The 24,337-nt window shown below is 40.9% G+C and overlaps 1 protein-coding gene across 1 annotated transcript in view; it reads right to left on the minus strand.

Annotated features, from left to right (window-relative positions):
• The window catches only part of LOC127647520 (voltage-dependent T-type calcium channel subunit alpha-1I-like), a 175,558-nt gene that overhangs the window by 34,201 nt on the left and 117,020 nt on the right, over window positions 1–24,337 (minus strand). Inside the window, exons 28-30 of the mRNA XM_052131796.1 lie at window positions 15,434–15,512; window positions 14,710–14,831; window positions 11,006–11,392 (exon numbers count right to left, since the gene is read on the minus strand). Of these exons, the coding sequence (XP_051987756.1) occupies window positions 11,006–11,392; window positions 14,710–14,831; window positions 15,434–15,512 (588 nt within the window). The remainder of the gene's footprint in view (window positions 1–11,005; window positions 11,393–14,709; window positions 14,832–15,433; window positions 15,513–24,337) is intronic.

The following is a 24,337-nucleotide window of genomic DNA, read 5'->3' on the forward strand; positions in this document are numbered from 1 at the left end:
TGGTGTGAGTAACCCCATAAATGTACAGTGGGGAATCAGACAAGGTTGTCCACTAGGTTGTCAGGCCAGCTTTATAGTATAGCCATTGAACACCTTCTTTGCAGACTGAGGAAAATGTTATCTGGTTTGCATGTTAATACCAAAATATTACAACAAGCCATAAAGGGGATTTTTGCTAAGCGCTTTTGGGAACAATCCTGCATTGTGACCAGCTGTGAATATGTGTGTAACACATCAATGAACATTGACCGGAATTTATAGCCTCGGCTGGTGAGATCATTAGATGCACCTGTGGCCAGGCTATAAATAGACCCATCACCAGTGTGTCGTCAGATATCTTTTTCTGAAGAGCAGTCCTGGGACGTCCCAGAGCAAGTATTACACATGTAACCCGAGACGTTCCCTTTACAAAAGCTTCACTATGATGCTGCGCTTTGCAAAGCGCTTTTGGGAACGCAATACCCACGCCGCACTGGGGCTGTCCGGACACCTACGGTTATGAAGTGTGCTCACAAGAATGCGAGAGGTCTCAGACATGAGCTTGAGATGTCGACTCAAGGATGTAACCTGCTACAGAGGGACCCCTGTAGCCAAGGCTTTAGAGGAGGCAACCCCTTTGGTGGAGTGAGTCCTGACACCTACTGGCGAAGCTTGACCGTGCGCCTCATAGGCCAGGGCAATAGCATCCCTCACCCAATGTGACATAGTCTGCTTGGTAGCGGCCGCCCCCCTGTTGCGGCCCCCATAGCAGACAAATAATTGGCCTGAACTGCACCACTTTTAGAAGACACCCCATTTATTGGTGTAGATTCTTCTGTTAGAGGGAGCCCTAGCACTAAGAATGGTCTCGATAACCTCAGGTGACAGCCCTGTGTCCCTCAGTTGGTACACTTCAGGGGCCAAACATGCAGTTTCCACAATTCGGGCTGGGGATGAATTATGCGTGAAATGTACAGAGGTTCAGCGCCCCCCTCGTTCAGCTTACGAGAAGGATCAGCTGGATCTGGGGAGAGAGCGAGCGATAGGGATGGACCCATCTCTCGCTCCTCAGCCAGATATATGAGAGAGCCCCATGATGAAAGAGTGGGCGCTGACTCCCGGAAGTAAGCGAGGCGAGCGCAAAACATTTCGCCCCAAAGTAGGTCACAATGCGCTCACTCGCCCTGCCCCAACGCGAGAGCAGCATGCTCTTCCCCCAAACAAACAAAACAAAACCGATGCGTGTCCCTGACAGTCATAGAATGTTGACAGGGAAACACACATCGTTTGCTTTGGTTCTCCGACATTTTTCCACCTTTTTCTTTTCTATTTTATATATATATATATATATATATATATATATATAGAAAGAGGGAAAGGAGAAAAGGTTCACTGCGCACTGCCTAACAAATTCTAAATCCTAGCAGAGGAAAGACAGGCTTGTGAGACACACAGCACAGTATGCTCTGAAGAAAACGGATCTGGTGACGTGTCTATTTATAGCCTGGCCACAGGTGCATCTGATGATCTCACCAGCCGAGGCTATAAATTCCGGTCAATGTTCACTGACGTGTTACACACATATTCACAGCTGGTCACAATGCAGGATTGTTCCCAAAAGCGCTTAGCAAAGCGCAGCATCATAGTGAAGCTTTTTGTAAAGGGAACAAAATGTATGATTTTTCCCCCCACTGGACAATAGATTTTCTTCAGAAAGACACATTAAGGAAGAGGACATCTCTGGTTTTCCAGAGTTGAGAATTTCAGCAGTAGTTGGGACATGGCAGGAAGCAGAGGGTGATTTGCTCACTTTTGAAATACTTCAACTGGGACATTTTAGAGACACCAAGAAGAAAACCCTCTATATAATGTGTGTAAAATTATAACATCTTAAGTCTCTTGAGAAGTTTAAAATCTCAAAATGACAAGAAGAGCTAGCACCCATAGAAAAAAATGCACTGGTGATCTGCAGTTGTATGTTGTGCATAGTATTATAGCTCCAAACAAACACAGAGCACACATTGATCCACAGGTAGGGGAGGGGTGTCCATTTTGTGGATAGCAAGAAACTGTGTTTTATTTATCTCTAAACTGTGAGAGATTGGTTCCTCTATTTAATTAATTAGAAGAATGGTGTCAAAGATTGAGAGAACTGTTTAAAACAGTATATTTTTTTTAATTTATGGTCCTAAATACAAATGCAAACTTAGTAAGAAAGAGGTCCATGTCCAGTTGATTTATTTGTTTTTGTCATGCAAAATTAGCGATATGATTGTCCAAAAAAAAAAAAAGAATGGTGGTGGGTCAACTGAAGTTGTTTTGATTTTAACGGGCTACTAAATTCTGAAGTGTGGAATTAATAAATGTATTTGTGAAGTTATGCATGATTGTCATTTACAGCTGTATGTTTAAGGAGAAATGTGTATTTTGTATGTATATATGTACAGTATATACGTACTGTATACACACTGATCAGCCACAACATTAAAACCACTGACAGGTGAAGTGAGTAACATTCAATATCTCATTATAATGGCACAGGGGTGGGATATATTAGGCAGCAAGTGAACAGTCAGTTGTTGAATTTCATGTGTTTGAAGCAGGAAAAATGGGCAAGTGTAAGAATCTGAGCGACTTTGGCAAGGACCAATTTGCGATGGCTAGACAACTGGGTCAGAGCATCTCCATAACAGTAGGTCTTGTGGGGTGTTCCCAGTTTGCTGTGGTTAGTACCTTCCAAAATGTATCCAAGGAAGGAGAACCAGTGATCCGGCGACAGGGTCATGGGTGCCCAAGGCTCATTGATGCTCGTGAGGAGCAAAGGCTAGCCCGTCTGGTCCGATCCCACAGAAGAGCTACTGAAGTACAAATTGCTTCACGTATTGCTGGCCATGATAGAAAGGTGTCAGAACACACAGTGCTTTGCATCTTGCTGCGTATGGGGATGTGTAGCTGCAGACCAGTATGAGTGCCCATGCTGACCCCAGGCACATGAGCGTCAGAACTGGACCTTGAAGCAATGGAAGAAGGTGGCCCGGTCTGATGAATCAGGTTTTCTTTTAGATCATGTGGATGGCCATGTGCGTCATTTACCTGGAGAAGAGATGGCAGCAGGATGCACCATGGGAAGAAGGCAGGTGGAGGCAGTGTGATGCCCAGGGCAATGTTGGCATTCATGTGGATGTTACTTTGACACGTGCCACCTACCTAAATATTGTTGCAGACCATGTACACCCCTTCATGGCAACAGTATTACCTGATGGCAGTGGCCTCCTTCAGCAAGATAATGTGCCCTGCCTCATTGCAAAAATAGTTCATGAATGGTTTGAGAAACATGACAAAAGAGTTCAAGGTGTTGACTTGGCCTCCAAATTCCCCAGATCTTAATCCGATTGAGCATCTGTGGGATGTGCTGGACCAACAAGTCTGATCCATGGAGGCCCCACCTCGCAACTTACAGGACTTAAAGGATCTGCTGCGAACGTCTTGGTGCCAGATACCGCAGGACACCTTCAGAGGTCTTGTGGAGTCCATGCCTCGACAGGTCAGAGCTGTTTTGGAGGTACGAGGGGAACCTACGCGTTATTAGGCAGGTGGCTTTAATGTTGTGGCTGATCATTAATCACACGATAACAAAGATAAGTACAATAGAAAACATTTCACAGTTCTCTTTATTTGTCTTTACTACTAATAGTTTACTTGTCTTGAATATTATTACATGTAAAAACTTTACTTTATTGAGAAATACTTGAAAATGACATGCCTTCTATTGTTTGAATTGGTTTTAGATAAAAAATTATGTACAAGAGTGTGTTAAAGTATATACATTTTTGCTGCTGTATTAAAATTGGTGAATACTTTACAATAAGGTTGTATGTGTTAACATTAGCTACCTCATTAGTTAAAATAAAAATACTTTTACAGCATTTATAATTATAGTTGATGGCAATTTACAATTTATAAGATACAATTTTGTATATGTTAACGTTAGTAAATGCATTATAAACTAATGGACTAACAATGTATGACTGTATTTTCATATTAATATTAGATTAGAATAGATTAATAAATGCTGTTTTTATGAAAAATGCATTTTTTTAATGAAAAAAGAAGAAATTGTTCATAGTTAGTTCATGATTACTACTAATTATATTAACAAATACAACCTTATTGTAAAGTGTTAACAAATTTGTTAAAATTTTTGATATTTTATTGTTATTGATTTTGACTATTGAAATGCGAGTATCTTGACAACCCTAAACTTTGCAACTGTCCACTAAGAGATGACAATTCATTTTGTGAAATATCCTGCAGACCACCTGTGAATGCAAAACTTAAGCAAAAAATGCTTCTTATTAATGAGACCTTTGCTTTCCTGCTGTCTATTTATTTTCTTCCGTTCTGTCTTTCTCTCTGATTCTGTGAAGATGAAATGCTTTCAGTTTGCTGATTTAGCTTCTGCTTGAAGTCAAACAAGTCTTCCCAATTCCTGTTCTGCTGACTGTCATGCAACCCCCCTTTCCTGTCTTGCTTTCTCTCTCCCTCTTCATCTCTCAGCCCTTGAGCCTGCAGGTGGTGATAAGGACTGAGCTCAATGCATGGAAAGCCGCTGTCAAGTCTATGTTGCTTTGTGTGGCTTTGGTGTTTGTGTGTGTTTGTGTCACAATCTATCTGAGAGCCTGAACAGGTATGTGAAATCACCTCCTGCAGGCAGTGATCTGTCTCATTGGATCATGCAATTCAAATAAACTCACACCAGCATCAGCATTAGGGCTAGTTTCAGAGCATGCACCCTCACTGCAACAGCAGGTAAAAATATGGAAGGGTAACAGATACTTCTGATCCTGTACAGTTGAAGTCAGAAGTTTACATATAGGCCTACATAGGTTGAAGTAATTAAAACTATTTTTTTTTTTACCACTCCTCAAATTTAATATTAGCAAACTATAGTTTTGGCAAGTTGTTTAGGACATATACTTTGTGCATGACACAAATAATTTTTCCAACAATTGTTTACAGACAGATTGTTTCACTTTTAATGGACTACATCACAATTCCAGTGAGTCAGAAATGTACATACACTAAGATAACTGTGCCTTTAAGCAGCTTGGAAAATTCCAGAAAATTATGTCAAGCCTTTAGACAATTAGCCAATTTGCTTCTGATAGGATGTGTACTGAATTGGAAGTGTACCTGTGGATGTATTTTAAATCCTACCTTCAAACTCTGTGCCTCTTTACTTGACATCATGGGACAATCAAAATAAATCAGCAAAGTTCTCAGAAAAATTATGGTAGACATCCACAAATCTGGTTCATCCTTATGAGCAATTTCCAAATGCCTGAAGGTACCATGTTCATCTGTACAAACAATAGTACGCACATATAAACACCATAGGACCACGCAGCCATCATACCGCTCAGGAAGGAGATACATTCTGTCTCCTAGAGATAAAAGTTTGGTACGAAAAGTGCAAAACAATCTCAGAACAACAGTAAAGGACCATGTGAAGACGCTGGAGGAAACAGGTAGACAAGTATCTATATCCACAGTAAAATTAGTCCTATATCGACATAACCTGAAAGGCTGCTCAGCAAGGAAGATGCCACTGCTCCAAAACAGCAATATAAAAGCCAGACTGCAAGTGCACCTAGGGTCAAAGATCTTACTTTTTGGAGAACTGTCCTCTGGTCTATTGAAACAAAAATGGAACTGTTTGGCCATAATGGCCATAGTTATATTTGGAGGAAAAAGGGTGATGCTTGCAAGCCAAAGAAAACCATCCCAACCATGAAGCATAGGGGTGGCAGCATCATTTTATGGGGGTTCTTTGCTGCAGGAGGGACTGGTGCTCTTCACAAAATAGATGGCATCATGAGGAAGGAAATTTATGTCGATATATTGAAGGGAAATCTCAAGACATCAGCCAGGAAGTTAAAGATCGGTCGCAAATGGAACTTCCAAATGGACAATGACCCCAAGAATACCTCCAAAGTTGTGGCAAAATGGCTCAAGGACAATAAAGTCAAGGTGTTCGAGTGGTCATCACAAATCCCTGACCTCAATCCAATAGAAATTTGTGGGCAGAACTGAAAAAGCATGTGCGATCAAGGAGGCCTACAAACCTGAACCAGTTACACCAGCTCTGTCTGGAGGAATGGGCCTAAATTCCAGCAACTTATTGTGAGAAGCTTGTGGAAGGCTACCCAAAATGTTTGACACAAGTTAAACAATTTAAAGGTAATGCTACCAAATACTAACAAAGTGTATGTAAACTTCTGACCGACTGGGAATCTGATGAAATAAATAAAAGATTAAATAAATCATTATCGCTATAATTATTCTGACATTTCACATTCTTAAAATAAAGTAGTGTTCCTAACTGACCTAAAACAGGGGATGTTTTCTATGATTAAATGTCAGGAATTGTGAAAAACTGCGTTTAAATGTATTTGGCTAAGGTGTATCTAAACTTCTGACTTCGACTGTAGATCAACAGGTAGAGCAAAGTGCTGGCAATGCCAGTGTCATGGGTTTGATTCCCAGGATAAACAATAGCTAAATGTATATCTTGAATATACATTATGTCTCTCTGGATAAAAGCATCGGCCAAATAAATAAATTTGTAGGGTACAATGGAGATAAAGGCACCCCTTAAGGAATTTTTTATTGTTTTTCTGGTCACAAAATGTATCAAGGTGAAAAAAAAAAAAAAGTGTCTATTTACACCACTGCTCAGACCAAACTCAAGACAGCCACGACAGATTTATTTGGGGTCAACTTCTGATTAAATGAAGGCGGGCATATTTTCATTTTTTACAATAGGGCAGCGACATTAAACTGGTTAATGGGTTAGACATTTAGTGGATTAAGAGATTGGATAACTAAGTGACAATTTGAGCTCCAATAGTCTGGTGGAAACACAGGATTTAATGACAAACTGCACCCCTATGTGCAGCTGTAGTAGCTTTGGGTGTAACAATGGTATGTGTATGTGTTGTTATGCTGGAGACCAGAGTTCGAATCCCACCCCTTGACATACTTTTTCCCATGTCTCTGCTATTAATATTTTCTAGAATACTACTTATAGTAATAAATAAAAGGTGAAGGTCGGGAAGTTGAGAGAAGGATTTGATCCGGATAAAATTAACCATGTTTTTACTGTAGTAATATTGTTGCAACCATGTGTTTTGGTGGAAACTATATAGTTCTGGTGTTACTACAGTAACATGTTGTTAATAATTGTTAATAGTAACCATGTTTAATTTTGTGGTTACTATGATTTTACCCAAAACAATAAAATACCATGGTGATACTATGGTCACTGTAGTAAAACCATGGTTAATTTTTGGTAAGGTAGGGTTAGGTGTAGGGTTTGGTGTAGGGTGTCTGTGGGCCTCTAAATAAACACAATAAAAATACTGCACTAAAAGTGATACCACTGTACTATATATATTAGAATTTAAACAGGGGTGTAAGAGTATATAACACTATTTGCACTTTGCACTATTTGCTAAGAAAATGCTTTTTTGTTTACTTTTCTCACTTAGTGTAAATAGCATCTAACTCTAGTTGCACTTAATGTAAATAACATCTATCTCTAGTTGCACTTAATGTAAATAGCATCTATCTCTAGTTGCACTTAGTGTAAATAGTGTCTATCACTATTTGCACTTGTTTTTATTTTTTTTATTTCTAAAAATGGTGGTGAGGAAGCTTTTTACCTCACACTTGGGGTAAAAGGCTCCCTCACTTGGGGTAAAAGATAGGGGGTTTAATAATATTCCAAAATATTATAGTTTATTAAAAATAAATACTTTAGAAAAAAAGGCAACCATTTCCTGATAATTTCAAAAACATTTGGCATTTCATTACATCTCAAGTATTCTATAAACAAAATTGGATGAGTCCATGTGAGTGCACTTTGAATATTTGTCATAACAAATCTATTCGCCCCACTTTGTAAAAAACTATGTGTTTTATAGGGGCCTTTAGCCCCTGCAAAAGAGGGGCTTTTTACCCCACATACTATCCTTTCACTTTTTGGCCAGTTATTGAAAAATGTTTTGATTTAAAGACCTTAAAACTGAAAATGCTAAATTACTATTTTGTCTCAAAATAAATGTGTTTATTTCAGGGATTTTCATTAACTACACAACAAAAAATAAATAAATACACTGTAAAAAATATAAAAAATGAAATAAAATTGACCTTTAGACTTCACATGCAAAGATCTCATGGATCAGGAACATTTTTGTGCATAGTGCATAGTGACAAACAGGTGTTTAGGAAAGTGCTGTGAAAGTTTCTGTTGCTATTTAAAGTTTTGGGAGAAAATAAAATCAATGGAGCCTTTAGCACCATTATACCCTATTTACAATATGTCTCCATTCACAAGGCTTGAAGCATTTGTGAGTTTAATTTTAAAATTGTTTGAAGGCCTTTCCTTCCAATATGTACAGCCCATACACCTGTACCTATGAACATTTACAAATGCATACCACTCACAATTAGCTACATAAACAAATCCAGCTTCACTATAGAATCCAAGTGCTTTACACTGTCATGAACCCAACCCTTCAATTAGCATTCCATTCCTCTTTCTTTCTCTGTCCTCCTCCTTTCTTTTCCTCTTCGCTCGGCAGTTACATAATCTGCTGCAGAAGCTATAAATGGACAGGTGAAGACAATTGTAGCTCCACAATAGCTGCCTGACAGTGAGTCATCACTGCGTGCATGTGTGTCTATGCGAGCACACCAAGGTATTAGTCAGTATTCTGTTTTTGGCATTTATTGTAACCTATGTGCATATGAGGGACTTTAGTTTCCTGGTTTGTATTGATGGATTCGATTCAGTAGTTAATCATGGGATCCTAAACTTAACTAAAAAAGATGATTAATTGTTGTTCGGTGTGTTTACATGTTTCAGAGTGTCGCAGACTGACACAAACGTGTTGCCATGGTGACAGGACCCAACTTGGGGCAAGTCCTGAGGCTCCATTAGGAAAACTTCTGTGCATTCTACTTCCCCTCATTATGCCTCTTTTGCCCTTTTAAGCAGATCCAAATCATACTCAAACATCACGAGTAAAGGGCACTAACATTTGGCTATGCACAAAGACAAACGATTCTAACAAAACATTACAGACACTACGAACACCCTTCCAAACCATCCAGCTGCCGTTCATCCATCCATTCATCCATCTAATAAAGTGATAATACAAAAAATACAAGTGATTAAAGTGATTTTACCATGGGTAAATGGTGTTCTAAGGCATTAGGTGAGATGCGAAATGGAGACACAAATTTTCACGAAGTAGTTATATTTATTAATTTCAAAAGAGTGTTCCAGGTAATGGGTTCAATGCAAGTTGAGCTCAATCAACAGCATTAGTGGCATAACGTTGATTACCAGAAACAATAATTTCAATTCGTACCTTGTTTAAAGAAAAAAAAAAATGCTGTGACGCTTTTACAATGGAAGTCAATGGAGCCAGTCAATAAACATTCAAATGCACAGTATTTCAAAATCATGGCCACAAATTTTAGACATTACACACACTAACATGATATTAGTGTGATAAATTCAGTGATTTACTGGTGTTATGATATTTACCACATTACAGGGTTTACTACTATTATTTGGCATGACAACAAATTCTAACAAGTTGTAATATTGGATACATCTTTACACAGATAAGGTTAGAAAGTAATTTTATCACACAAAATCATGTTAACCTCATAATATTTATTGTGGCTATACATTTGTATTTTAACGTTTATAACCTTTCCCCTTTCACATTTATTGTTAGTGCCTTTCTGTTAGGGTTACCTCGTCTTGTTCTCACTGTTACCCCTCGGTTGTCATTTTTGTCACTTTTGTATTCCGTAGTTTTCACTTTTGTCCCTTGTTTAGTTCCACAGTCTCCCTGTTAGCGTTCGTGTTCTCTGTCATTGTTTTCACCCGTCCTCATTAGTCTACCATTGGTTTCTGTTTATTCACCTTGTTATCTTGTTTTGAGTTCTGTTGTTCATTGGTTCCTGTCTTCCCTTGTCAGTGTATTTAAACCCTGTCTGTTTGTTCAATCGGGGTCTATCGTTGAATGTTGTTAGCCTGGTATGTGTTCCCTGCCCGTTTTCTCAGTCTTGTGTTTATTTCCCCATTGGGGGCTTTTCCTTTGTTCCCGTGTTTTCCGTGTACCTGCCTTGTTTGTTCCTCAATAAAGTTGAACTGCACTTGGATCCGCATCTCCTCGTCTGCCTTCGCTGCCTCATTCACAACACTTACTGTAACTGCAATTTATTTTTAAATAAATAAGGGATGAGTAAATATATATATATATATATATATATATATATATATATATATATATATTTTTGTGGTAATCAAAATTATGACACAAATGCTGTCGAACATGGAACATTCCATTAATAATCACAATAAACAAATCTGCTGCAAGTAATATAATTAATTAGCCCACTGTAGTTTAATTAACTATTAGCTGTAGTTTTGTTTATGGTTGCCAAGCAACCTGACACTTTGGTGCAATACATTTAATGTGGTGTCACAGGTGTGCATTCATTTGCTTTTCACAACAGCACTGAACATTGCCCATCCACTGGATTTAATTTTGGGAACTATCAGTATCCATTTAATATTCATCAGTTCATTCCTCCATCAATAATCAGTCAATTAATCAATCTATGCATATTTATCCAATAATCACTCATTCATAAACCAATCTTCCATCCATTATCCAAACCATAATTCAATCATTTATTATCCAGCCATTATCAGTGTGCCAATCAATCAATGCATTCTGTCTTTAAAAAAATTACATATCATAAATTCATCTACCCAGTTCTCACAGAAATCTATGTATAAATCCATTCATATATCCATTAAACCATGTCATGTATTCATGAATGCATTCCTCCATCAACAATCTGTAAATCCATACATCAATTAATCATTATCCATCCATCCATCCATCCCCTTTCCCTACCAGCGTTGCATATGTTCTACCTGTGCCGGGGAGTACAGTTTCCTGTCACTGTTGGGGTCGTGGGCCCCTGGGTATGTAATGGGGGAATGAGGTGGAACAGCAGAGCTTGATCCAGCTCCCTGATGCCCCCCAGCATTTCTCTCCACTCCAGAACCTCCTCCTCCTCCTACACCTCTGATACAGCAAAGCGTTCCCTGGGCAAGCTCCAGTTCAATCTCTGCATCCATCTCTGCCTCCTCTTGGGCTTCTTTGTTTGAGTCGTCCAGGTGTTTCATCAGCACTGCCACAACCACATTGATGAGAACAAACTGGGCCGTCAGCACAAAGCTCACAAAGTACATTGGAGAGATGAATTGTAGGCTGGGATTGCAGGTGTATTCGCCCGACGGGCATTCTCGAAGAGTGTCCTACAGGAGTGTAGATAACAAGAGAGAGAGAGAAAGACAAAGAGAGTTTTGAGAAAGGTTTGAAGTAAATAAAACAATGAATAAGCTTAAGTGTGCAATTTCATTACCAAACGGAAATGCCAAAATGTTTAAAATAAATCCAGCTCTAGCTCCGCCCCAAACTCACACAATTGGTCACGCCAGTGTTGCTGTGTCAGTCTGAATGGGCCGCTCAAACAAGGGAGAAATGTTTTGATCACACTGCAGTTCCATAGTGTTAGTAGATGTTCACACAGAACACGTTTTTGCATCTGTTTGCACAGTTCTTCAATTGTTTTTCTATTTAAACATGCAATAGACATTGGATGTTGCACTCCATCTTGCTGTTTTTTCAGCATCACATTCTTAGACACTGTATGAAGGTAAAAAGTACTTCTTTGAAGACCAGCAATCAGCATTCTGTTCTACTTGTTGCGCTGCATCTAGCTTTTACTTTAGCAGGACCCTTAGACTTCAAGGTAAAATTTATGCTTTGGCTTCTTTTGGAACTAGTTTGTTTGCACAAAAATAAGCTGGCCATATTCTCCACATCTGTAATTGCATACTGTCATAATATACAGTATATATATATATTATAATCAAATGAAGCCATTCAAATGATCTGTCTGTGTAACCTGTGGACAAGGTAAGGATTTTTTTGTGTGTTCCAAATTTAGGAAATTTTGGGCATCATAAGTCCTTTTAAATAAAAGAATCTGTAAATGACTAAATGTAATAGTAAATGACTTGCGCAGCTTCATTCATTATAATGGGAGTGATCTATTGTCACATTTCGAACTGTAAATGTGACAATTTGTCACCTCTCAAATGTACAATTACTTGGCATACATTTTGTTCAATTTCCAGAGATAAGATATGTGCTACAGTTATTCCCCTTCTGTCACTCACTCGACGTTGTGTCGAATGAAGTGACACAAGGCCGTCTTCGTAGAACTCGGTAATGCAGAACAACCGACACATGTTAGTCATGTAGCACCTGTTCCCCCCTCAGGAATGCTGGGAACCTAAGGTCTGTATATGACATCTCTTTTGGGGGTGTTGGGAAGGGCTAAGTGCAGCCGATACAGTTGCCTCTAGCATGCAGCAGCCTGTGTGAGCAGTTCACGTAACACATGCTAGTGCGTGGCACTTTTGAGTGGGACCCCTTGTTTCACTTAATTCGACACAACGTCAAGTGAGTGACAGAAGAGGAACGTCACGGTTACTGTTGGAACGAGACGTTGTGTCCCTTCTGCCACGGCTCTAGACCTACCACTGTAAACAGCCATACAATATTCTCGGCTCCTCAGTGCAAAAACCTGACTGACAGACACACGCCTGCTTCTCTTTATACCGTATGTCTGGAGGCGGGACATGCAAATTCTATCTGCCAATTACTCATTGGCCTTTTCTCAAATTCAGAAGTACGCGAGGCTCCCAAGGAAGACCCCTTGTGTCACTTCATTCCACACAACGTCTCGTTCCCTGAGGTTACAACAGTAACCGTGACGTTAGTACTGCACGCATCCAGCCACCTTGCTTCACTGCTGTGGTTCATGCATTCGTTTGTAGTTGCTTTTTCAGAGATCTAAACACTTTCATTTCTGTTAGTTCTAGGTATCCAGTGAGCATCCAGCTACCAAACAACATGGTTCCCATTTTAATAATGACATTTTATGACAATCATTTTAACGTTAATAACTTTAATCGTGGTAATGTCACTATGAATGAAGCGACTCCTGTGGTGTTTTGAATGAGTATGAATGAGAACTAGTAGAAAATGCCATTTCCTTAAATCGACAAATAGACCTTGAAATGGTCTACATATATTCTGCCATAGCGATTATATCTGAAATGTCAGTTACTCGATATCAACTTACTGTTTATAGAACTGTTGTATAAAAGCAATTTGGTCACACCTGACATCCAATTTTGAGGCATTACACAAGACTACTGGATTACATTAATAAAAAAATTGCCTTGGAAATTACAACAAATATTTGCTATGGCTTCTACTTCCAAGAGGCTGCTGGTAACCAGTATTTATGTGTGACAGTTGACTTGTCCTTCCTCCTCTCATCATCTGCAGTTTGATAAGCATGCATGGCGCCATTTCAAGAAATAGGAACAAATCCCATAATGGCATTTTCATTCTGATTTAATATAAACTCTCTCTTTTTATTCTTCAATAGCTGCAGTGACTGAGTGTCAAATGGGTGCAGGCTCTTGCAGTCATTTTGATTGGCCACACATGGGTACGTTCAGGCTTGGGGAGGAGGTGCTCTCTGAAGGTATTTATGAGCTCAGGTTGTAATTTACAGCTCTGATTATGGTACTTTAGCTGCCAGGAAGATGCCACAAGATCCATCAACCATAAAACTCATTGTGTGTGTGTGTGTGTGTGTGTGTGTGTGTGCCTGATGTGGGGAGCCTGTCACCCTCAATCAAACATACCCCCTGGTGATTGTGGGGCATTCTGCATGGATATCGCACAGATACGTCCTCATTTATTCAGGTATGCTTTACCACTGAGCTGAATATGCTGAGTTGGCAGTTTCTCCATCTTATTGCTATCATATGAAAGCCTGGTTGGAGAGAAAGAAAGATGAAGCTAGGCGGGTTCTCTTTGCATAGGCTGCTAAAAATGCATTTCTGAAAACAACAAAACAAACCATTGTTCCATGATCACTGTTAAAGTACTGCCTGACAAATTCCAGTACAAGATCAACAACCATTGCCTTGCGCAAATTGTTTTGATCACAGTATTCCAAAATTTCCACACACATCACAGAAAACTGAGTTTTGAACCGATTGACTCTTCATATTGAAATGAGACTTCATTTTAGAAGGCGTTTTCAAAAACATAGTTTTTTAGTGACGCAACATGCTGATTATGTGTGTATGGGAGGTGTAAAGCGCAGAAAAAACTCACGTGAAAGTGATAAAATAATGTTTCACAAGTTCGCTGGTTCATATAGTCCTGGAGAACAAAATGTATTTAAAGTAAACATATTTGCCGTTCTGTCCATAGTGGAAAGGCTCAAGCACAGGACTGGGCAGGACAGGACCAACCTAGTCTGACCTCTTCTTCCTCAACAGCATTGATTTATAAATAAAATAAATAAATACATATATAAAAATTAAAAATAAACATCAGATACCATAAGTTTCTTGTAATAGTTCTTGCTCATATATGCACATCTGAAGTGTCTAGCTATCATCTCGTCCACGAGCAATATGCCAGCTTGCTCTGTTATGGGTGAAATGGGTACTAATTGGTCTTTGCTCTGGTACTATACCTTCATTATACCATTCCAGTTATCACCAGTAGAGACCTGGAATAGTGTGAGGAATGCCATACCGAAGTTCTCAAAGGTGGCATGACGACTCATGCCTTCACAGGGGTAGTCTTCATTGCACACTGTGATAGGACAGAAAGAAAGAGAGATGGGAGTGTTTTTTATATTAATTTTTTTAGCTATCATGTTGTAATGTATTGCATTTTAGTTAGTTTCTTTTGTGGATGTTTTAGAATTTTTTCTCAACTAACACAGTGTCCTTATTAGACACAACACAATAAAATCTCTTCTTTGTAAATCTGAGAGTTTGTCCTAATCAACTGCATCAAGCAGCAACAAGCAATGTGTTGATGTCTGTGTGTTTTCTATTCATGTGGTGTTATGCTGAGTAGCCCAACCCATATACAAATCTTATTGTTCTAAAATTCACAAGACTGTATAATATTAAACATCAAAAAAGTTCTGACTGGCTCTCATTATGTCTCACAGCATTTTTGCATTCGGTGTGAACAGGCAATTTACTAGAATTTACTAGTTGCTGGCAACTTCTCATTTGATCAGGACACAGTGTACAAGCATTGATTTCAATGTAACCTGTATTGTCATGCAACTATGTCAAAAGCTTTCAATTCAAAATAACTGAAGAGACAGAATTCCAAAGAGTGAATGAAAGTGAAATCGAGAGAGAAAAAGAGGGAAAGAATGCGTCAAAATAAAAAATTACCTAGTTCTCCAAACAATTCCACTCCCAGTGCAGCATATATGAAGAACAGTAGCATGAAGAGGAGGCCAAGGTTCCCCACCTGAAACACACCAATCAAGACAAAAACCAACACACACACACAAACACACACATACAGACACTCTCTTAACACAGTTTAGAGAGGCAAGCACTTACTGCCGCTGTAATTTTGTACTTCCCGGATGCACATCTCATGCATTAAAGTTCTGCATCTAATCGTATAGCAAAACGTTTCAAACTTTTAAATATCTCAAACTTTAAAAGTAGAACTGGATTGCAAAGAGGGAACGCTACCCTGGGGTTTGGTACAGATGGAAGAAGCATCCGGAACAGACAAAACAATAACAAAAAACAATGTATTGTACATTTTGTTGTCTCCGTTCCTGCAGTATAAGTCCCTCTGCAGTTGTAGACTAACCCACAGCTGTACCTATTTCCCTGCTGCTTAATGAGATGTTTTGCATAACCGTATCATACACAATACTCTAAAATTTGTACTGGTTGACAGATTTTTACAGGTATGCCTATATCATTTTAACCCATCTATATTGACGTATGACCTAAATTCTAGAACAGGGCACATTCTGACCTGTGAGGGGATGTTTGCTCAAATGTAACTAATATTAACACAGTTTTGGTCTGTTTTGAAATGTTGCCTTGTGAAAGCAAACCGAACCAAGAAGAAAATGTAACACTGTCACAATTTTAGCCCCTGTTTCAGAACAAATAACACAAGCTACAGGTCTGACAATGCCCTTAGACTGCATACACAGCTGCACAGATTTCTTGAAACCAGGGACTATAAATTAAATGTTTTTCATTTCGGTTCGTTCTGAGCAAAAAAAGTATTTTTCGTTCTGGTTCAGAAGTTCTGTAGCCTCCTTTCCAAAAGGATACCGGTTAGAAAAAAATTAAATATGGATAATAACATTATTTGACAGTATGTGTAATGACAGTATTCTGTGCTAATGGGTGGGTGAAAAACCAATCGAGTGTTGCCAGATCTCACAAGAGAAACAAGCAGCGTGGTCTGGAAAAGCCACTTGCCACACCAAAATAAGCGAAAATAAGCAATTATTTATTTATTGTTTCTGTGTGGTAGACGTATTTGCATAGAAATCATAACAAGCAGTTAATTGACAGTTAAGTATAAATTTACTTATTATAAATATACAGAACATAGTTGTTAAAATGGCATCCACAAGGGGCAATTAGGCAGTGTGTGATGCAGCAGTTTACTTCAGGATCCAAGCACATGTTGAATTTTTACGGGGCAACATGAAGTGCTGTAGTTCCAAAAAATGTCAGTGATAAACCCTTTGGCCATTAGTTTCATGAAAGAATTATTGGAACAAAATTAACTGGTTCTAACCAGCATTTAAAAATAACGTTATCATTAAATAACAATTGAAAATCACTTTGTTCTGTTCTTCAGTTACGTTCTGTTAAAAAAATTGTTTGTTTTTGGTTTTCTATTTTGTTCCTTGAACCATTTTTAGTCCCTGCTTGAAGAAAAGAGAGATGTAATAAAACTGAAGGAGATAAAGAATATGGCGCAGGCACAAACAGCTAGACTAAAGTGCCGTCAATTATGAAAACAGTGTTATAGAGCCCTATGTCCGTAAAATTGTGAATAAAACACAATTATTATCTAATAAAATTAGCTTAGATCATATTAATGTAATTTATATAGTTATTTGATTCTGTTGGTAGTGTTTTTTTATGGGGTGTGCCAATGGGTATGATAAAGCAACAGTTGAGGTTTATTTTCATTTAATGCTAAGTAATGGGCCGTTGTTCCAGAGTAGGACAAACCAATGCTACAGAAACTAAGGTTTTCTGCTCTAGAGATATAAAACACTTTGAAAGAAACATAATGACCAAACAGAATAAGGATATGTGCAAAACTGCTGCACCATTGTACTATGTATTGGTGGAGATCCAAAACAAAGGTTCTAAGAAGACAGCTCACTAAGTTTCTGTGCCTATGATGCCCAAAAATGCTGCATAGTAAGGTGGCTCAATACGTTTCTACTGCATGTGCCTATAATGCCCAAACATGCTGTCCAGGAAGGCAGCTCACTGTGTTTCTAAGCGACTATAATGCCCAAAATGCTTTCTACTATGGCAGCTCACTAGGTTTATATTGTATGTGCTTGTGATGCCCAAAAATACTATCTAGGAAGGCAGCTAACTAAGTTTCTATGTGCCTATGATACCCAAAAACGCTGCATAGAAAGGCAACTCACTAGGTTTCTATGTTATTATGCAGTGTAAGGTATGGCGGAGGATCAGTGGCTTTAACAGATTCACGAACAAACAAGAACTTACTGTTAAAAACTCCCCTAATTACTGAAATAGCGCCAACCAGTCTCCACAAGCACAATAAATGTATTGACAAAGAGACAATGAACTATTGACAGAGAACCGCATGTGACATCCGCATGCTCACCACGTGCTTATCGTGTGGACAGGAAGGGGAAACTTTGAACGTAAAAATGTGTGTGTGTGTGTTTTTCAGTTAAACACAGAACTGCATATTGCTAATGAAATACGTGTAATCCCTGTATGTTGTGTATTTCTGAGGTATATCAAACTCGTTAGAACTGTTTCGTTGTGTGTTTTAAACTCTGAGGCCTCATATTTAACAGCCTCAGTGTATATTCCCTTTTTAAGTGCACTAAACACACGTTTTTTGGTATCAAATTAAACCTGACGATTTGTCCGAGCTGAATTTGAATATAAGATCTCTGTAGAATGATATTACGCGATGTTTTACTATCTTTTGAGTCATTCAGCCCAAAATCTCTCACCGTCATAAAACCCAGCCAGAAACATGCAAATGAGCTTGAGACGGGACAAAGGCATCATTCTCCTGCCCAAAGGAAGGAGAATTTTACGACCTCCAAAGGAATGTTCAGAGAAGTGCTGACCCTCACTTCATTCTCTTACTGAGAAAGAGAAATGAACCCTGTTAAGCCTATATATATATTCTATATATCCATGTGATAAATATTGACATGTATCTAATGTGCCATCTCACATTTTCCCTTAAATGTGCTTGATCTATGTTTTCTTGCAAACTAATGGGTTAATGTTTCAGACTTTGCATACTATGGTTAACCAAAATCATATGTGTGGCATATTTGGTCTCTATAACTTGGTATTCTGAAGATTGAAATGACTGTGTACATGATATGTCGATAACAACAACATATTAGTATTACAAGTATGTTTCCTATTTTCTTTCTTGCACATGCAATGGGCAATTTTACAACAAAGAGCAATAAACCAAATTCCCGCCTAGAACCCTTCTTATTGGTCGAGCCAATGAGAGGTGGGACCTGTTTCCTGAGGGTATAAAATTGCTGCGCCCACTTTCTCTCTCTCTCTCTCTCTCTCTCTTCTTAGCCCTCTCTCTTCCTCGCTCACTCTTAGCCTCTCTTGCTTCCTGCCTCTCTTGCCCTCTGAGCCTTGTGCTCTCTCACTCTCTCGCTGAATGATGCCACACTAGAAGGCCCCAAGGACTCCCAAGCGTGCGCCAGGCTACCTACGGCCTTGACTGCCCATTCACCAAGATCCTCTGACTCTCACTGGTTCTCTCTCTCATCAAGACAACATCAAAGATCAACTGGAGCCTCAACAAATTGCATCAGGACAGTTTAATTCAAATGGGACATGCAAGTATCAAACTTAGTCTCATTATTTGATACATTAAGTATCCTTAACCCCTTTCTAAAAAGGGCGTGTCAGAACTAATATGATGGTTTGCTCAGGCTGTTGATCTGCTGAACTTCAAACAATGCTATAACTTCTTGCCTTCCTGTATTCTGCTTCAGCCCTCTTTCCCTTGGTAAACTGTATGAATGTATGTATATGTATGTTAGAGTAGTTTAAATGTTTAGTCTAGTTAATAAAGTCTTGTTCATGTCACATGTAAAGTTGTCTGTGTCTCAAGCTCATATCTAAAGTCACTAATCATAGATTTTGACTACTTGCTCTTAATACTTAGTAAGAAAGACATTTCCCTTGCCCCGGAAATGTACATTTCTATTAATTAATTAATTAATAACCAAAATTGAGTGTTCACGGGATGAACCGAGTATTTGGTTGTAATGTTAATGTAGCTACATCAAGTTAACCCGATTAACTGATCCAAATATTCATAATCGATTATAACAAGTTATGATTGATTATTAATATTTCATAGAGCTGATTCGCTACCTAATGGTGGAAGAATATAGAGCTGATTCGCTACAGCAGCCTAAAGAAAATTGTCTCAGAAGGCAGCTTATTAGTTTTCTACAGTACGTAAATTTAATGCCCAAAAATGTTGTCTAGACAAGTGTAACGAGGCAGGCGAGGAATGATGATCTAAACAGCTTTTAGTAAAACAAAGATTAACAAGGTAACTCAGAATAAAATGAAACAAATCACAGGAAACCATGCACAGAACATGACAACACATGTGAAGACTGACAAAGAAACCAGGGAAAACAAGGGCTTAAATACACAAGGGAGAACAAGGAACACCTGGGGAAAACAATCAGGGGAAACCAATCATGAAAAAAACTATAAAACTAAAAGGAAACAGGAACGGGAAACTAAACAAGAATTTCAACATAAAAGTCAAGGCAAAAAACAGGAATAAGTGACAGAGCCCCCCTACGGAGTGGATTCCACACGCTAATACAATTTCCATGGAGTGTGGGGGGAAGGGAGAAACAGGCAGTTCAAGGGGGCACAAGGGGGAAGGGGTGCAGAGGAAGAAGGCAAAGTCAGGGAGGCCTGAGACCAAGGCGGAGCCGAAGGGATGGAGATCCAGGGCGATGCTGCAGGCTCAGAGGACCAAGCTGGAGCCAGAGGTTCAGAGGGCTAAGGAGGAGCAGGGGGTTCGGAAGACCAAGGCAGAGCTGGTGGGAGTGAGGACCAAGGTGGAGCCGGAGACTAAAGAGGCCAGAGCAGACCAGGCAGGAAGGCCGATGAAGGAAGAGTCTCTGGAGGAGCGGGCTGAGCCGATGGAGGAGGAGTCTCTGGGGAGTGGGTGGCACAGCTGGAGGAAGACTCTCTGGGGGAGCAAGTGGAACCGTGGATGTCTCTGTGGGTGGAGCCGTGGAAGACTTTGTGGGCAGAGCTGGGAGAAGCTCGACAAAGGCAGGCGGAGCCGGGAGAGGCTTTAGGGGCGAAGCTGTAGAAGGCTCGAGGGGCGAAGCCATGGAAGGCGGAGCTGTGGGAGGCTTGAGAGACGAAGCCATGGAAGGCGAAGCCATGGAAGGCGGAGCTGTGGGAGGCTTGAGAGACAAATCCGTGGAAGGAAGAGCCGTGTGAGGCTCGAGGCTGAGTCCTGGATGACTGGAAAATGACCACCATGGTCGTGAGCATGGGCAGAGACTTGGGAACGACCTCTGTGGTCATGAACATGGGCAGATACTGGGGAACAACTTTCGTGGTCGTGAACACTGGCAGAGACTCTGGAATGACCTCTGTGATCGTAAGTACAGGCTGAGACTGGGGAATGACCTCTGTGGTCATCAGCACCATCTGAGACTGGGGAATGACCTCCATTGTCGTAAGCATGAGCAGAGACTGGGGAACAACCTCCGAGGTCGTGAGCATGGGCAGAGATTTGGGAACAACCTCTGTAGTCGTGAACATGGGAAGAGACTTGGGAACGACCTCTGTGGTCGTGAGCACTGGAAGCGACTGGGGAACAACCTCTGTGGTCGTAAGCATGAGCAGAGACTGGGGAACAACCTCCAAGGTCATGAGCATAGGCAGAGACTCTGGAATGACCTCCGTGGTTGTGAACATGGGCAGAGACTGGGGAACTACCTCTGTAGTCGTGAGCACTGGCAGCGACTGGGGAATGACTTCCGTGGTCATGAGAACTGGCAGCAACTGGGAAGAAGGTGTCCTTTCCTTCTCCTTTTCTGGACAACTGGGATCGTAGTCACGGGAGCGGACGAGGGCACAGGCATAGGCGCTGGCTCGTTGGCCATGACAGGCATGGCTGCTGGCTCGTTGGCCGTGGCAGTCGTGGGTGCTGGCTTGTTGGCCGTGGCAGGCGTGGGTGCTGACTCGTTGGCTGTGGCAGGTGTGGGCACTGGCTCGTTGGGTGTGGAAGGTGTGGGCGCTGGCTCTTTGGCCGGCAGGCGAGGGCGCTGGCTTGTTGACCATTGCAGGCTTGGATGAAGGAGCCATGGAAGGCTTGGAGCAAGGAGCCATGGAAGGCTTGGATGAGAAAGCAGGAGATGTAGGTTTTGGCCCAGGGTTCCCACTATAATTCACTGTGGTATCCGCATAGTTCCAGACCCTTTTCCACATATTCGCAGAATGTCCAGTGAGGATCAGCCGGAGGCATCTGTTCCTTCAGTGCACTATTCAGACAGGTCCGGAAGAAAACCACAAGAGCGGTCTGGATAGTGCACTAAATTTGCTAGCTCTAAAAACTCACAGATGTGATCCTCAACTGGACGGTCCCCTTGCTTCAGAAGAAGAATTCTGACAGCCGCTAGATCAATTTTTGGTCAGAAACAAAACACAGGGACACAGGCACAAAACATAACAAAACATGTGAAGACTGACAATGAAACCAGGGAAAACAAGGGATTAAAAACCCAATGCAAACAAGGGAACGAAGAACACTTAGGGAAGACAATCAGGGCAAACCAATCATGAAAGAAAACTACAAAGGACTACAGAACTAACAGGAACGGGGAACTAAAAAAAAGGCAAAAAACAGGGAATACGTGACAACTGACAGCATGTTTATCCTTACTTTGATATACTGTATACCTCAGTTATGAATGATTACCAGTACCAGGATAAATGTCCAAAAACTATGGCATAAAAAACATGGTGGTGCTGTGGTAGTAAAAGACATGGTGGTACCATGGTACTTTTGGTACTGTTTTTGTTATCGAAGGTTTGAAGAACAGCCTTTGTATGTAGTACAAGGATTGGTGTGAACAGTACAAAACATTGGTTCCCTGTCTGTCACTCATTCGATGTTGTGTTGATGCAGTGACACTAGGGATTTACTCTTTAGAGCCCCTATCACCTTTGGTTTATTCAGAATGTTGGAGAGTGGAATTTAAATGCCACTCTCCGCCATGGACATACGAGTATAAAAGGAGATGGTGTGCACCACTCATTCAGACTTAGTCTTCAGAGCCGAGCGCATTTGTGTGTTCATCCCGTCACCTTGCTATCTGCTGCTGGAATTACGGCGCGTATCAGTGGTCACCCTCGCACGGTCGATTGTTGTGCTTCCCCTGGATGCTTCAGTGGTTGAGTCCACAGGTGTAAAAAAAGAGTATATTCAAAAGAGTACATTTAGTCTAAAAGAGAACATGCCCATGAGAACGTTGTGGTCGTGGCTCTCTACCTTCTCCATGAAGCAAAGAGCCACCACGGGCTGCTTCCCGACCCGGTCCGTCCTGGGTTGAAACTCAGCCCCTGGAGCAGGCCGGGCTCAGCACTTTGTCACTGAAGACAGTCCTTCTTGTGGAGCTCACTTCTATCAAGAGGGTTGGGGACCTGCAGGTATTCTATATCACCGGCGAATGCCTGGAGTTCGGGCAGGCACACTCTCATGTGATCTTGTGACCCCGACCTGGTTACGTTCCGAAAGTTCCCACCACTTCCTTTCAGGATCAGATGGTGAACCTGCAAGCACTCCCTTCAGAGGAGAAAGACCTGGCCTTGTCGTTGCTGTGTCCAGTTCATGCCCTGCGCATCTATCCGCATTGCTCCATACGTTGTGATTCCCCCCTCGGTAATCCCGTATGATACATTTCCACTGTTTGGTTTCCCCTAAGGTAAACGCTGTGTTCACTCTGCATCGGCCACTATTGCTGTGTACCCTCTCCGTAGATAGAGTCCTCCCCAGTGGCATCAATCCATATGTGAACTTCCCCATCGGTAAGTCCATGTGAGGTATTATCCACATGTTAACCTCCCTCCGGTAGGATGAGGTCTCCGTAGTGCTTTCCTTCCTGGACAGGGAAAAGCACTTCCCCAGCGCTATTCTAGCAGGTGCTCGGCGGGAAATTGCCTGTAGCCTCCTCAGGTAAGTGCCTCCTCCCACCCTTAACGGGACCAGGGAGATACCTTATCTAACTCACTGGAAGGTCAAGACATGGTTGAATGCTCGCTGCGAGACACGCAGCAGCTGCCCATGTCCGCTTCTCCGTACCACATGACACGGTTCAGTGCCTGTTTCGTTTAAGAACCCCTAGTGTCACTACACTGACACAATGTCGAGTGAGTGACAGACAGGAAACTTGATTACTGATGTATCCTCTGTTCCCTGATATGGGAACAAGACGTTGTGTCCTGTCAAAGCGCTGAACTGACCTCTGACATGGCCTGGACTCTCTCGGCTCCTCAGCACAAATCTGAATCAGTGGTGCATGACATCTCCTTTTAAACCCGTATTTCCAGGTCATACGGGTCAAATTGGCTTGCACACAAGCCAATTTGAACCTTATGGGGAATGAGTTGTATCTCTAAGATAACTGTGAAGGAAATGTACAGGAGTTTATGGGAGGAAGGTCTAAATGTGTGGTCGGTGTATGAGAACTCAGTAAGAATAGTGTGTGGTAATCCTGTATGACTGAGTGCCTCTTTAATGAGCTGCAGTATTAATTACCTCCCAGATGGCATGGGGATAAGACACTGGGCCCAGCAGTAATGAGCAAGGGATCGATATCCACAAAGGAATGACGCTTTACTCCACCCAAGAGAGGTCTATCCAGCAGTTCTCTCCCAAGGCAGTTGCAACTCCGTGACCACTCAGATGACAACAATGCTCTATGTCTGCTATTTTAAATGTGTGTAAATATGTAGAGTACAATATGTGTGTAAGTTTGAATCAGAGAGCTG

This window comes from Xyrauchen texanus, chromosome 8, assembly GCF_025860055.1.
Source record: "Xyrauchen texanus isolate HMW12.3.18 chromosome 8, RBS_HiC_50CHRs, whole genome shotgun sequence".
Taxonomy (NCBI): domain Eukaryota; kingdom Metazoa; phylum Chordata; class Actinopteri; order Cypriniformes; family Catostomidae; genus Xyrauchen; species Xyrauchen texanus.